Here is a 12,221-nt window from a genome sequence, read left to right on the forward strand (position 1 = left end):
TATATCAATTAGTTCCTCTGCCTCTAACCCAGATCTGTACTGTTTACTGAACTGTGCCTGTGCTGCAGTGCACGAGTCAGTGGTTTAACAACTGTATAAAAAGTATGAGCCTACATTAGTTTTAGTTTATTTGCCAATGTACATCTAGAATTATATATGTGTGTATATATATGTGTATACCGTATAATATATATATTTATATAAACCAAATGAAAAATGTATTAGCAGTACATTGTCAATTTAAAACACACTGTATTTTCACATTTGTTTTCACCTGTTTCTTTTCTTCATTTTCGTCCAAAGCCTGTAATCACACAGTTTAGTTTTTCTGTTTCTCTCACGCCCCTGCAGGTGAAAATTTAAGTATCTGTTAGCCTTATATACCCTGCCACATGTCTGAGGTCTGACCTCTGAATTGATGTCGGCTAGAAATGACTCCAGCTGCCCTGAAACCCTCATAGGACATTAACCTGGGGCTAATGGGTGGTATTTGCTTTTCCAGATCGGTACCTGGGACCCTCCAAGTGGCCTGAACATGACGGACAACCAGAAGGGGAAGACGACGAATGTCTCTGACTCCTTATCCAATAGGTCCCTGATTGTCTCTACTATACTGGTACTGCATTTTCATTTACTTCAATCTCATCAAACAGTTGCTTAAACCATTACTACAGTTTCCTCACTTTATTGAGCTTAAATTACAAAAATAAAATTAAAGAAAAATGTTATATACTGTATATTTAGACACATAAACACACTTTATTTTGTTTTCTAAGTACTTCAACTAGATCTAGTCTTAATCCTTACCGTAAACTTTACTCCTAAACCTCAAAATACTCTTTTACTTAATAAGACCTTCACAATGTCCCCACATGTACAGCTGTACCAGGTACACTTTTACACTGAACCAGTGGTACATTTTAGTGTGCTAAATGTAGGATTGCATCACCCCTCTACAATGACTTTTGTTAGGACCGTGTACAGTAGCCTTTATACAATGTACTAGTTAGTAGACAAGTTTGTCCTTTCTGGGCTACTGCAAACAAAAGTTTGTCCTTTCTGGGCTACTGCAAAAACCAATATGGCAGCCTTCGTGGTGCACTTCCATCCCAGATGTAAATAAAGTTATTGCCTAATGGAATGGTCTGATATTATGAAAAGAAGAAGTCATACTTTAGGATCATTGATTTTTCCTTAGTAAATACAGTTTCCGCCTGATATCGCTGATATCAGTATTAATCACAGTTTTTTTAAGCACAGTCAAAATAAAAAGCTGCCCTGCCGAGGTGAAAAATTGAAGAGCACTGGAAGGTCCTTCTGCTGTAACAAACTCAAACTAACAGTCGTTATTTTATAACCTCTGTTTTGAAACATTCTCCTGTGGTTCACCTAAAATCCATTTTCTTTTAAAAGCACTTTCTTCTGTAAATTGAATGAAGCCAGAATAACATAAAACACTGCACTCCCAAACTGTCAGTTGACATCCGACTGCGCAGGAATATTGTTAGTTGGTAGCAGGACAAATTGACATATTGAGTGACACATTGCACATTTTAATAGTTTCTATGATTATTGACCATGATTTAGGAATTGGCAAAAACCCCACTACCTTGTTTTTCTTGTCAAGTTAGATAAAAACAAAGCATTTATCCATGTGATAATGCATTTAGAATAATCTATATTTGATGATGTTAATCAAACAGAGAGGCAGCAAAAAGACATTGAGAGCAAACATTTGCTCAATATGCTGTGCTATGGTAAATGGAGGAGAAAAAATGACATGATGTTGTTGAAGCTGCATAGCAACAACGTTTTGACAGAAATGGTTAAAGGCCAATTCTGTCATATTTGCTGTCAATCAACAACAGCTGTCCTTTTGTCCAGTATCTGTAATCTCTACTGCTGTACTACAGTAAATTAAAGCAAATTTAGCTTCAGAGTTTCACAATATGAACTTAACATTACCTCCAGTTGAGCTGCAGTATATGGGTTTTACTGCCTTTCTCTGTAACATAAACCTTTGGGTTGAGTATCATTCTTCTCTGATAACAAGCAAAAATGTCAACTAGCACATTCACTCCGCATATATGGCTGTAATCGTTTGACATCAATAGCACATGTCCACCGCGTTCTTCACTGATGCATACATTATAGACTGAATAATTATTCACAGAAATGTCCTCTCGTTATAACGTCCCTGTTTATTTGTCCATTCACTCGACCTCGGATGCTACAACATGCACACGTGCCTTCCTGAAAAAGGAAACGAGAGAACAGTGAAGTAAAAAAAAAAAAAAAATCACTTCATGATCCGGCTTTTGAGGAAATGGATGTGAAAAACAGTGATATTGACTTCATGGAGGGTTGTCATTATTTATCTCGGGTCTGTTTTTCCTTCTGCACGTGCTGCGACGTGATGTGATTGCAGTTATTAGCAAAGACTGTGCGGCTGTAATTGCCACATCAGGGCTGAGTCATGGAGAGCTGCGCGATAAATGCGAGCAGCAAAGGAACCAGGAGAGGGCTGACAATAATTAGGTTTGTTATGTTTGATGGATGCATACTTTAATCCAGCTTCTCATCATTTTCACAGGGATTATGTGCCATTAAACATGATGTAATTACTGTTCAGATCTCTCCCTACCAACAGTTTATCTACTTTACAAATCACAAGTGTGTCGTTGGAGAGAAAATGAAGTACCCTTTGTTAAACGGAGCTGCTGATAATACTTTTGGAATGTCTTGAAGAGTTTAGCCTTTTTGCTTACACTGGTTTATAGATTAAAAAAAATATAGGAGCTAGGAAAAATATATTAGGCAGTACATGTATGTATTCATTTTGAAGAGACATTTTGCTATATATTTGGTTCAATTTCAGCCATTTGTGGACTAGCGATTGGTTTTAAACGGCTTATACAAAATCGTGATCGGTTATTTCTCTGTTGTCATTCAGATGTTATTTTGAGTGATCTTCTTAAGATAACCAAAAGATCTTTTGGTTATCTTAAGAAGATCACTGTGTAAGAATGTTTTTGGAAAATCCATCAAGCGCAAATTTGACATCAAAATAGATCAACATTTATTGATAAAAGTAAAGTACATACAGTATGTGTTTATCTAAATGAATGATCTGAATGAATAACAACACCAACTCTACTGCTTTGAAAGCAAAACACTTTAGATTATTCATGTATTTCGCATTCATCAGGTTTGTCAACGATTTCTTTTAAAAATGTCAGGAATAAAGCATCTGCAATCAGCTGAATAACTAAAAGAATAAATAAGCTCAGAAGAGCCAGTGATATGTGAAATGAAGTTTACAGCTGTAATAGATGTTCACTCAACCTCTGTTTTTAATTCAACTCCTGATATGATTTGCCTGCCAGATTATGGAAGACCTTTTTTTTGTGGTGTGTTTGAGGCGTGAAAACATCCAAACTACTTGGATCTGGAGCTGGTTAACTTTCCACCATGTGTCACAGTCAGGGAAACTTCAGACAAACTTAACAGGAAATGTAATAAATGGTGTTATTTATAATAATTTAACTGATCATACTGATAAATAAGTGCTGTAACGCATCATCAAACCAAATGCCTGATGTATCAAGGCTATGTTGCTGGTGGTAATATATGCTGATGATTATGTGCTGTTTGTTCCGTATCATTTTTCCAAGATGTCTCTAGATAGCGCTCCTGCTATCAGCTAATCACCTATGGGACACATCACTGTATTAGGTTAAAATAGACGTCAGGAGTGATTCCTATTCCCATCTATCCGTATAAAATTACATGAAATAGCGTAAATTGTTGCACTTCAGAGCAGACATGGTTTAAAAAAAAGACAATGTCAAGAAATTTATTTTGCAATTAATAGTGTTGAATGTGTTTAATGTGCGTCTGTTTAGAGCACACTAACTGTTTATGATGGTAATATTCTTGTAAGACATTGTGAGAGGTCAAGAGTTTCTCCGTGAGTCTCACAGCAGTTCTACATATCCACTGAGCGATAACAGCTGTTCCACTGGTTAACATGACAGTGGGGTCAAAAATAGACACGAAGTTCAATTAATATTTAAAGAGCTTGAAAGGAATCCACTGTTACTGTGACTGTTGTCATAATGAAGAGGACCTCTAAGACAAGGACTTCATTTAAAATGCAAGTCTCTGCTGATGTCTTAGCCTAAGTACTTGCTACATGCATTAGTACAAACTGCTGCTCATCACATTCATTGATACAGTAAGACTTTGTGCAATAATATATAAAAGTATAAACTATAAAAGGATGAGTTAGAGAAATGAGTTTAATAATCTGTTGACTTCGGCATCTCAGTCATGTGTAACCACATATACATGATGTAAAATTTGTGTTCGGCACTGTGTTCTTCAAGAGTATTGGTTTCCAATCATTCATATCAACTAGCCCGCAGAAGGATGCTAATATTGCATAACTTGACTTCAGTTCTAGTTCTAGTCACAAGCCTTGTTTGGCTGGACATTATTGGCTAGACATTAAGTTTGTTGGTCCAAATGACTTTGTGTTGGCTTACAATTCAATTTATTACAAATAGCCAACTTGGAGTTTTCTTTGCTTACTGTAAAGTACTTCCTAGCTAACATGTTTGCTTCATTTTGTCAGTGCGAGCTTCCTCTCCAGTTTTCCAACTGGCAAAAGACGTAGCCAGGTGGTCGAGTTGGATTATGATGCAAATCATCAGATTCCAATCTCTAGCCTATCAATCATTGAATCTCTACTAATTATGTACAAACCAAATCTTTTTACATTATATTAATAAAAAAGACTTCCTCTTAGCCATTATAATTTTCTTCCTTTTATTTTAATAAACCGTATTGCAGGAATATATACAGTATCTGCTTGAGCTCAGATGATTATCTTTCTGCCAGTTCTACCTGTGTGAGAGTGGGTTTTCTCAGTCCAAAAACATACATTAGAGTTAATGCACCCTCTAAATTGACTCGGAGTAGAAGTGTGTGACTGCTGGCATTGTCTGCAGCTCTCTACTGAAAAAGGATTAAGCAGTAGAAGATGAATGAATGAATTCATTTTGCGGGAGTCACTGTGAGTGCAAGAAGGAGATTTTTGACACTGAAAAAGAAAGATTATCTAGACTTTCAGCAACTTTCTTTATAGCCTCCAAACTCTCATCTATCTCCTCTGACTTAAAAACCAAAACTGGTCAAAGTTCTCTGTGTTCTCTATTCTGCAGACACTGTAGACCCAGGGTTTCATTTTCAGTGTTGTCTGCAGCTCTGAATGAAGGCTGAGCGGCTTTAATGCACAGCAAGGAAGGGAATTTTATGCTTCTGCATTGGATAGGCGTTTGGAACTGAGGCCTCCAGTAAAATTATATACACCACAGCACATCACAGAAGCCTGCTGCAGTGGGTTACAGATTGTCAGTTTGGGCTCTTTAAGGACAAGAGCAATCCTTTCACATCAAAGTGATGACAGTCCTTTCAATCTCAAGACAGAGAACTTAAAACAGCATGTTAGGCTTTCTGATGTAGAAAATGGAAAGAAAAAAACTTAAGTTTGGGTTGTAGAAGTTGTCCACTTTGTTTTATATTTTCAAAATAAAAGGATTTCATTTTTTATTGACACAATTGTTTAACCGACACCAGCCTTTAACCTTCTTTTAGAATGATCTATTATTGAGCTGATAAAGAGCACATGTTGTGGCTACAGCAGCAGGAACAGTTCCACTGTTAACAACCACAACAATAATGAATTCAGGAAAATAATACAATAATACATTTTGTTGAAAATGTAAGTGTCCAAATAATAATAGTAAAAAAAACTTAAATAAAAAAAATGTGTCATCCCGTACTCTATTTACTTTATATTTTCTTACCATTTTTTCCCAGTAATGTCTGAGAAGGATCTGAACTATATGATGCTGGATGTATAGCCTTCAGGTTCCCAACTTTCTGGTCATTATCCCATTGGTAAAATTCAAATTCTTTTCACTCACAATCCTCTTGGTTTTCTTTGCTGTGACATTCACACCCACATTTTTCCTCAGGCATTGGCTGCCACTCACACCCTGGCCTACACCAGATATTTCCCTGCCGTGCTTAGCAGTCGGAAAAGAAAAAAAAAATCACATTTCCAAATGTTTCAAATGCAACTTTATTTTTTAGGCAAGAATAGCTCAATTAAAGCTGCTGCTGAACTGTTCAGAAGGGTTCACGAAGAAAGTTGTCCCTGAATTATAACTCAGCCGCACAGTTACAGGAAATGATACTTCTAAACTCATGCTGAGAGAGTCGATGTAGAATTTTTAAAATGGAATGCAGTTACTGTACTTTGAAGATAACCATCTAGATATTAAGCCGTTCAAATTGATTTTGCATAAAAAATATATTTTTGCTTCCTCTAACCTGCACCAAGACTCATCTGACCTCATGTGAAATTGATTTTACTGAAGTTACATCAAAACAGACAAAGGGCTTTATTCTTGTCAGCAGACTCGTAGTCTCATCTTACATCTTTCCTATTTTCCTGCTTTTGTTTGATCCTTGAATGGTTTTTCTATTTATTTAGGTTGTGTTGCTCTGTAGGCAGTTGTTAGGCTCATTGTTTGCTACATTTCTCTTGACACAGGTGAGAATTAAGGCTGGACACAGGTGTCAAAGGAGAGGCCACAGTCTAGCATGATGTTAAATTCAACATAAAATTATATTAAATGTACATATTAAATTTAATGGTTTAATAAATAAATGAAAAAGTCCTTGAGTAAAGCATTTGAATCTTAACTTTACTACATACTACTATTCCTGGTATTACTTTCTAGTAGGCTGTAATTAGGTTTAAAAATTGAAAAAAAAAAATTAGTTTGATTTCCAGTCAGTCTATTTAACTGATTTTCATCTCAGCCTTTACACACAAGTGCAGCGTTGTCCTGTCTTGTAGAAGTGCGTTGATGTTGTAGACGCTCTGGTATCGATCGGTAGTGGATACTGCTTTCTGCTCTTTCATCAAGATTTCATCAGTACCCTGGCAGTTCTACAGCTGCTATGGTAAAATGTAGCAGCACTGGAGCTATAGTGGATATAACAAGTAATGGTGATATTGATTGCTGGCATGTGGTTAAACGAAGGCGATAGCTGCTAATTCTAATGGACTTGTTTCTGTTTTATGTGGGAAGAAGAGTCAAATACGCAGTATGCACAAATTAGTTGGAGTAGTAATAAACATGGTGGTGTAGAACTTGATGACACACACTTTAAACATTGTGAAAAAACATGGTTAGGTGCATGTACTTATTTAACCTTTATTGTAAACTAGATAATGCATATTAATAACAGTTAAATAGAAGAAGTAATTAATAGACTAGATTCCTGGTATTTAGGAACAAAACAGAACTCTTTAAAGTGTATATACTGTAGTAAACTTGGTCATAGAAGGGTTACATGACTTTAGATGCAATTTATTGTTTTGTACCATTCCTACAAAACAACTCATTGTTAATTGTCTCAACAGAAAACAAGTGGAGATACTAAAATAATACTACTACTTGTTGCAGCTTTAAGAACAAATCTTATCACCACAGAGGGAGAACAACCTGAGAGTACCACCAGTTTTCACACCAGCTACAAATGAAGGACCTTTGGTCAAAACATGTCTCACTGGCTCAAATGCACAGTTTTATTGGCTACTGTTGGACTGAACTGGGACTGAAAAATGGAATGAACTCAAACACAACGTGATAACAGCATCAGTTTTTAAGGGAAACTCTGAATTGTCTTTGTAACACACACAGTATACACAAACCCCAAAACTCCATAATCATCTACAGCACAATAATAAAGGGTAGGTCAATAATTAATACACATAGTGTACACACAACATGAATCCACACCACAACAAACACAGCCACTATAGCTTTTGTGTTTAAAAGTGATTGTTTTGTTATAATTCCTCCACATTACACTCAAGACTCGACCCTCTTTGTGATACATAAGGGGTCGTCAAAATGTTGAAATACATTATGAAAAAAAATAAATGAAAATGTTGAATATAATTTCAGTTCTTACCAGTGCTACACAACAAAAACATTAGTACTCGGTATGTGAAGAACCATCTTGTTTTGCCTGACAAGTGCAGTAAAACCATCTGGTTTCCCACTGTTCTCATGCAATGATTTCATGCCTCTATATTAACTCAACTCAGTGGAACGTGTCAAAGCCGTGAGCACCATTTTTATGATTTCATATTTATAGAAAACCAACAGCTCTTTGATAATAGTTATTTAGAGTGTCTTAGGCTAACACAGACAAAGACAGGTGGTGTCTGAGGCAGAGATTTACAGAGAGAAGATGGAAGAGTTTTAAAGGAGAAAATTTGGAGGAAATAGACGAAATGTTGCAAATGACTCTCAGTAGGGAAGGAGGAGAAATCAGTATGGATGAAGACATTTATGAACTTGCCAGCTGTTGGTAGTGACAGACAAACTGTCTCCTATTTGTCTGTGTCTGTATCTTCTACCTGAATGAATGTGGTGTTGTCACTGGTGTGAGACCACCCTGAGAACAGGACAGAGGAGAAGGATGATATTTAATTTTATGGTCGTGTTTAGCCAGTACCATAACAGCTGGCCGATATGTTAACACAGGGTTTTCACACACACACACACACACACACACTACCAGACCAGTATGTGTCCGGGCTCGCTTGGCTCCACAGTCTATCTTCTAAATCAGCCGCTCTCTCGGATACATTTTTATCAACCAAAGACAGCGAGTGCTGCAGGAGCTCATCACTTTCTGCTGTTTCATCCAACAGGAAGAGCCGTACGTGATGTTCAAGAAGTCTGACAAGCCTCTGTATGGGAACGATCGCTTCGAGGGCTACTGTATAGACCTGATGAAGGAGCTGGCCAACATCCTGGGCTTCACTTATGAGGTTCGACTGGTGGAGGACGGGAAATATGGTGCTCAGGATGAGAACACAGGCCAGTGGAATGGAATGGTCAGAGAGCTAATGGACCATGTGAGTATTAATAACTTCATTATTAAATATAGTATGGCAAATAAATGTATTATCAGCAAAGGGTCAAACACGCTCTTTGACCTCCATCTCAGTTTATGGAGCAGTTAATTTTATAGTTTTGGCTGATGGTGCCATTAGTTATGAATATGCTCCTTTAAACATAGTAACACTGATTGATCGGAACCTGAACTAAATGTTTCTCCTCATCAGATCTTTCAGTAGAATCCAACGCTAGATAAAAGTTTGAGGCTTGATCTAAGTAAACTAAAGTGAACTCAACTGAACAGTCAGCATTTTCCAGTCTTCATGTTCATTAGTTGGAAACAGTTTCTCTACACTAAAGCCAGCTAAAAGGAAAACAAAGTGACTGGGAGAGAGAAGGAAAAAAAGGCAACAACTGCTGCCATTTGAGAGTACAGTGATGTGAGGCGAGTACAGGTTCTACTGTGAGTTGTTTCCCCTACAGAGCTTATTAAAACAAACACACATACTCACACACNGCTAATAGTCAACACGTGAAGCAGTGATTGTCTTCTGTGACATTTAGGAGTCCAATCCCTCATGAGGCAACGTTCGTCCCATTTGGGGCTTGCAGACTTGACTTGGACAAATAGTTATTGCAGTCGACAAGGCCTCAGTGGACTAAAAGGTGGAAACATAAAAAGAAGCTCAGCCTCTGAACCAGTTGGAGACATTATGTCAAAAGAAGTTTGACTGAATAACTTTGGTCTCTGCTGATTTGTAGGATTGTTTCAGAGAAGGTTCTGTTTTAGATGAAATGGATGGAAATGAGATCTAAACAACCCCACGGAGTTTCAGAAATCAGATCTTATTTACAGTGGTAGGGAGAAGTGGCACAAAATGAAATGACTCCCCAGAAATATGTAAAAGGAACCACTTTTTTAGTACAGACTACCGGATTTCAGACCCCTGCGAAGCCTGAGATGAGCGAATTTCATTTTTATATAAATGTAAAGGAAAATCAATAAAATTAATAGCAGCACTTACATGTTTCCCAGAAAAACACCATGCACTAAACTGATGTAGATGCTCTGGCATTTGCTTTTTTTTATTACATTAATTCAAACATACAGCTTTGTGAAATGCAGGAAATTGCATAAGGGATCTTGGTGCCAAACACACAGGACTCCATGGCGATAGAAGACAACAATATGGTTTTAAAGCTTATTGTTATATATATATATATATATATATATATATATATAAGTTTATAAATATAAGTATAATTGCTGAATCGCAACGGGCTGAGGGACAGCTGTCTGTCTAACCGTCAAGAAACACGGGTAAAATGAATGATTCAATGTCCACAGACTGAAAGGGTTTATTAGCCTCTAATTCATATGTACTTCTGGCTGCAAAAAGCCAGACAGGGCTTTAAATTTCTTGCTAAGTGCCTCAGGACTGACTTTCTTTTGTGTAAAAATCCTGTTTTCCTAATTTGATTGCCTCTAAACACTTTCTGTTCTCCTGACTTATACCCAATCCCTCTTCCTGTTTTATGTCTGATGTTGACAGAGAGCTGATCTGGCAGTGGCTCCCCTCGCCATCACATACGTGCGTGAAAAGGTTATCGACTTCTCCAAGCCCTTCATGACGCTGGGTATAAGTATACTGTACCGCAAGCCAAACGGAACCAACCCTGGCGTCTTCTCCTTCCTCAACCCTCTCTCGCCCGATATCTGGATGTATATTCTGCTGGCTTACTTGGGTGTCAGTTGTGTGCTGTTTGTCATAGCCAGGTAACATGCCTTTCCCAGCAATCACGGCTCCACACATCGTTAAAAATGCATGCAGCAGCCATTTTTCAGCCCAGTCCATCTGACTAACAGGCTAATCTATGTAATTACAGGATCTGCACCTTGAGCAAAATAGACAGAAACTTAACTCCAGTCAGTAACAGTACAGACACCAATCAGTCATAATGGACCGGAGCTCAGAGACTTAAAGAAGTAGCCATTAAATCACACGCTTTTTACACCAAGCACTGAAAAAGTATCCAATGTCCACTTTAGTATAACTGTTAGGTTGGTCTTTGACTCAGGTGGAGTTAGATCGTTTGAAAACCTTACAAGACACGGACATACACAAGATCAGAGAGAGTTCTCTGCTGTTTTTAAAGTTGTGTGCGTGTGTCTGAGAGAGTGGCAGAAAAGTCTTGCGCTCATTTGAATATGTATGTGACAGCGTACGTGTGGGACGTGTCAAGCTCAATGTGACCGGCCGCTGTCCCTCTCCCACCTCACTGTCCTCAGTGTCTCAGAGTTCATGGTGTCTTCTCTCTTTTTCCCTCCTTCACCTCGTTTCAAACACATCTGTGGCCTTTGGATGAGTTTTATTGTTAATTTAACAGTCTCCAGGTAGATTAGTGATTATCAGAGAGAGAGTTGGATCAGTCTTCTGTGTTTTAACAATATTAGCTTCCAGTCTTCTCCTGGCCAATGCTATGATCTGTCAATGATAATCATCCTTTATAGTTTGACTGTGGTTTGAAGTCAGAGCATAGGGAATAAACAATATCAAGTCTTAAGTCCTAGCTTCTCGTAGGGTTATTTTGTGCTCCCCTGTGTTTTGGTGTAGTTTTCATTCTGTGGGTCAGATTATTATGGAATTCTAAACCTTACAGTCGTGAGAGAAAACAGTTGTCTATCTTTGTAGCCTGGGAATGCACTGTCTAGACTGCCTTCAGTTAGTTGTAACCAGATGATGCACTTGAAGAGTTTTACGTTTGGTTTTAGGTGCTTTTAACCAATTTTTCTAAAAGGTGAAAACCATTAAACATTAAGAGAAAAATTGTGTGTTTGTGGTCCATGATGATTGGACTAAGCAGGACTGTATGCGTTTTGTTTTGATAATGTGGATTCAGTTATTCTGAGAAATGTTAAGAAGCAAAATAAAGATAATTGATTTATAGGATCAGCGTGAATAATAGTAGCCAATAGAAAAACAATTCACAAACCTATGACCTGCTCAGGACAACCATGTCTGGACAGTTAGGTGTATGCTGTTTATATACTTACAAATGAGCTGTTAATAAAGTAAGCAGTCTAAAACTCTTTGTTTTAATTACTTTACTTTTGGCTTCTAGGCAAAAGAAATAAATCCACCAGTTACTGTAGTCAGACTAACTCCGGGACACTAATTCCGTTGGCTCTTTGTCTCAGAGGCTGTTTGAAGCACGGTGAAGAAAAGT

General features: G+C 37.6%; 1 protein-coding gene across 1 annotated transcript in view; it reads left to right on the forward strand.

The window, feature by feature from the left end:
- grik2 (glutamate receptor, ionotropic, kainate 2) overlaps positions 1-12,221 on the forward strand; it is a 127,665-nt gene that overhangs the window by 86,177 nt on the left and 29,267 nt on the right. Inside the window, exons 9-11 of the mRNA XM_025061552.1 lie at positions 503-616; positions 8,804-9,010; positions 10,547-10,770. Of these exons, the coding sequence (XP_024917320.1) occupies positions 503-616; positions 8,804-9,010; positions 10,547-10,770 (545 nt within the window). The remainder of the gene's footprint in view (positions 1-502; positions 617-8,803; positions 9,011-10,546; positions 10,771-12,221) is intronic.

The sequence above is a fragment of the Cynoglossus semilaevis genome, chromosome 13 (genome assembly GCF_000523025.1).
Source record: "Cynoglossus semilaevis isolate Cse_v1.0 chromosome 13, Cse_v1.0, whole genome shotgun sequence".
Taxonomy (NCBI): Eukaryota; Metazoa; Chordata; class Actinopteri; order Pleuronectiformes; family Cynoglossidae; genus Cynoglossus; species Cynoglossus semilaevis.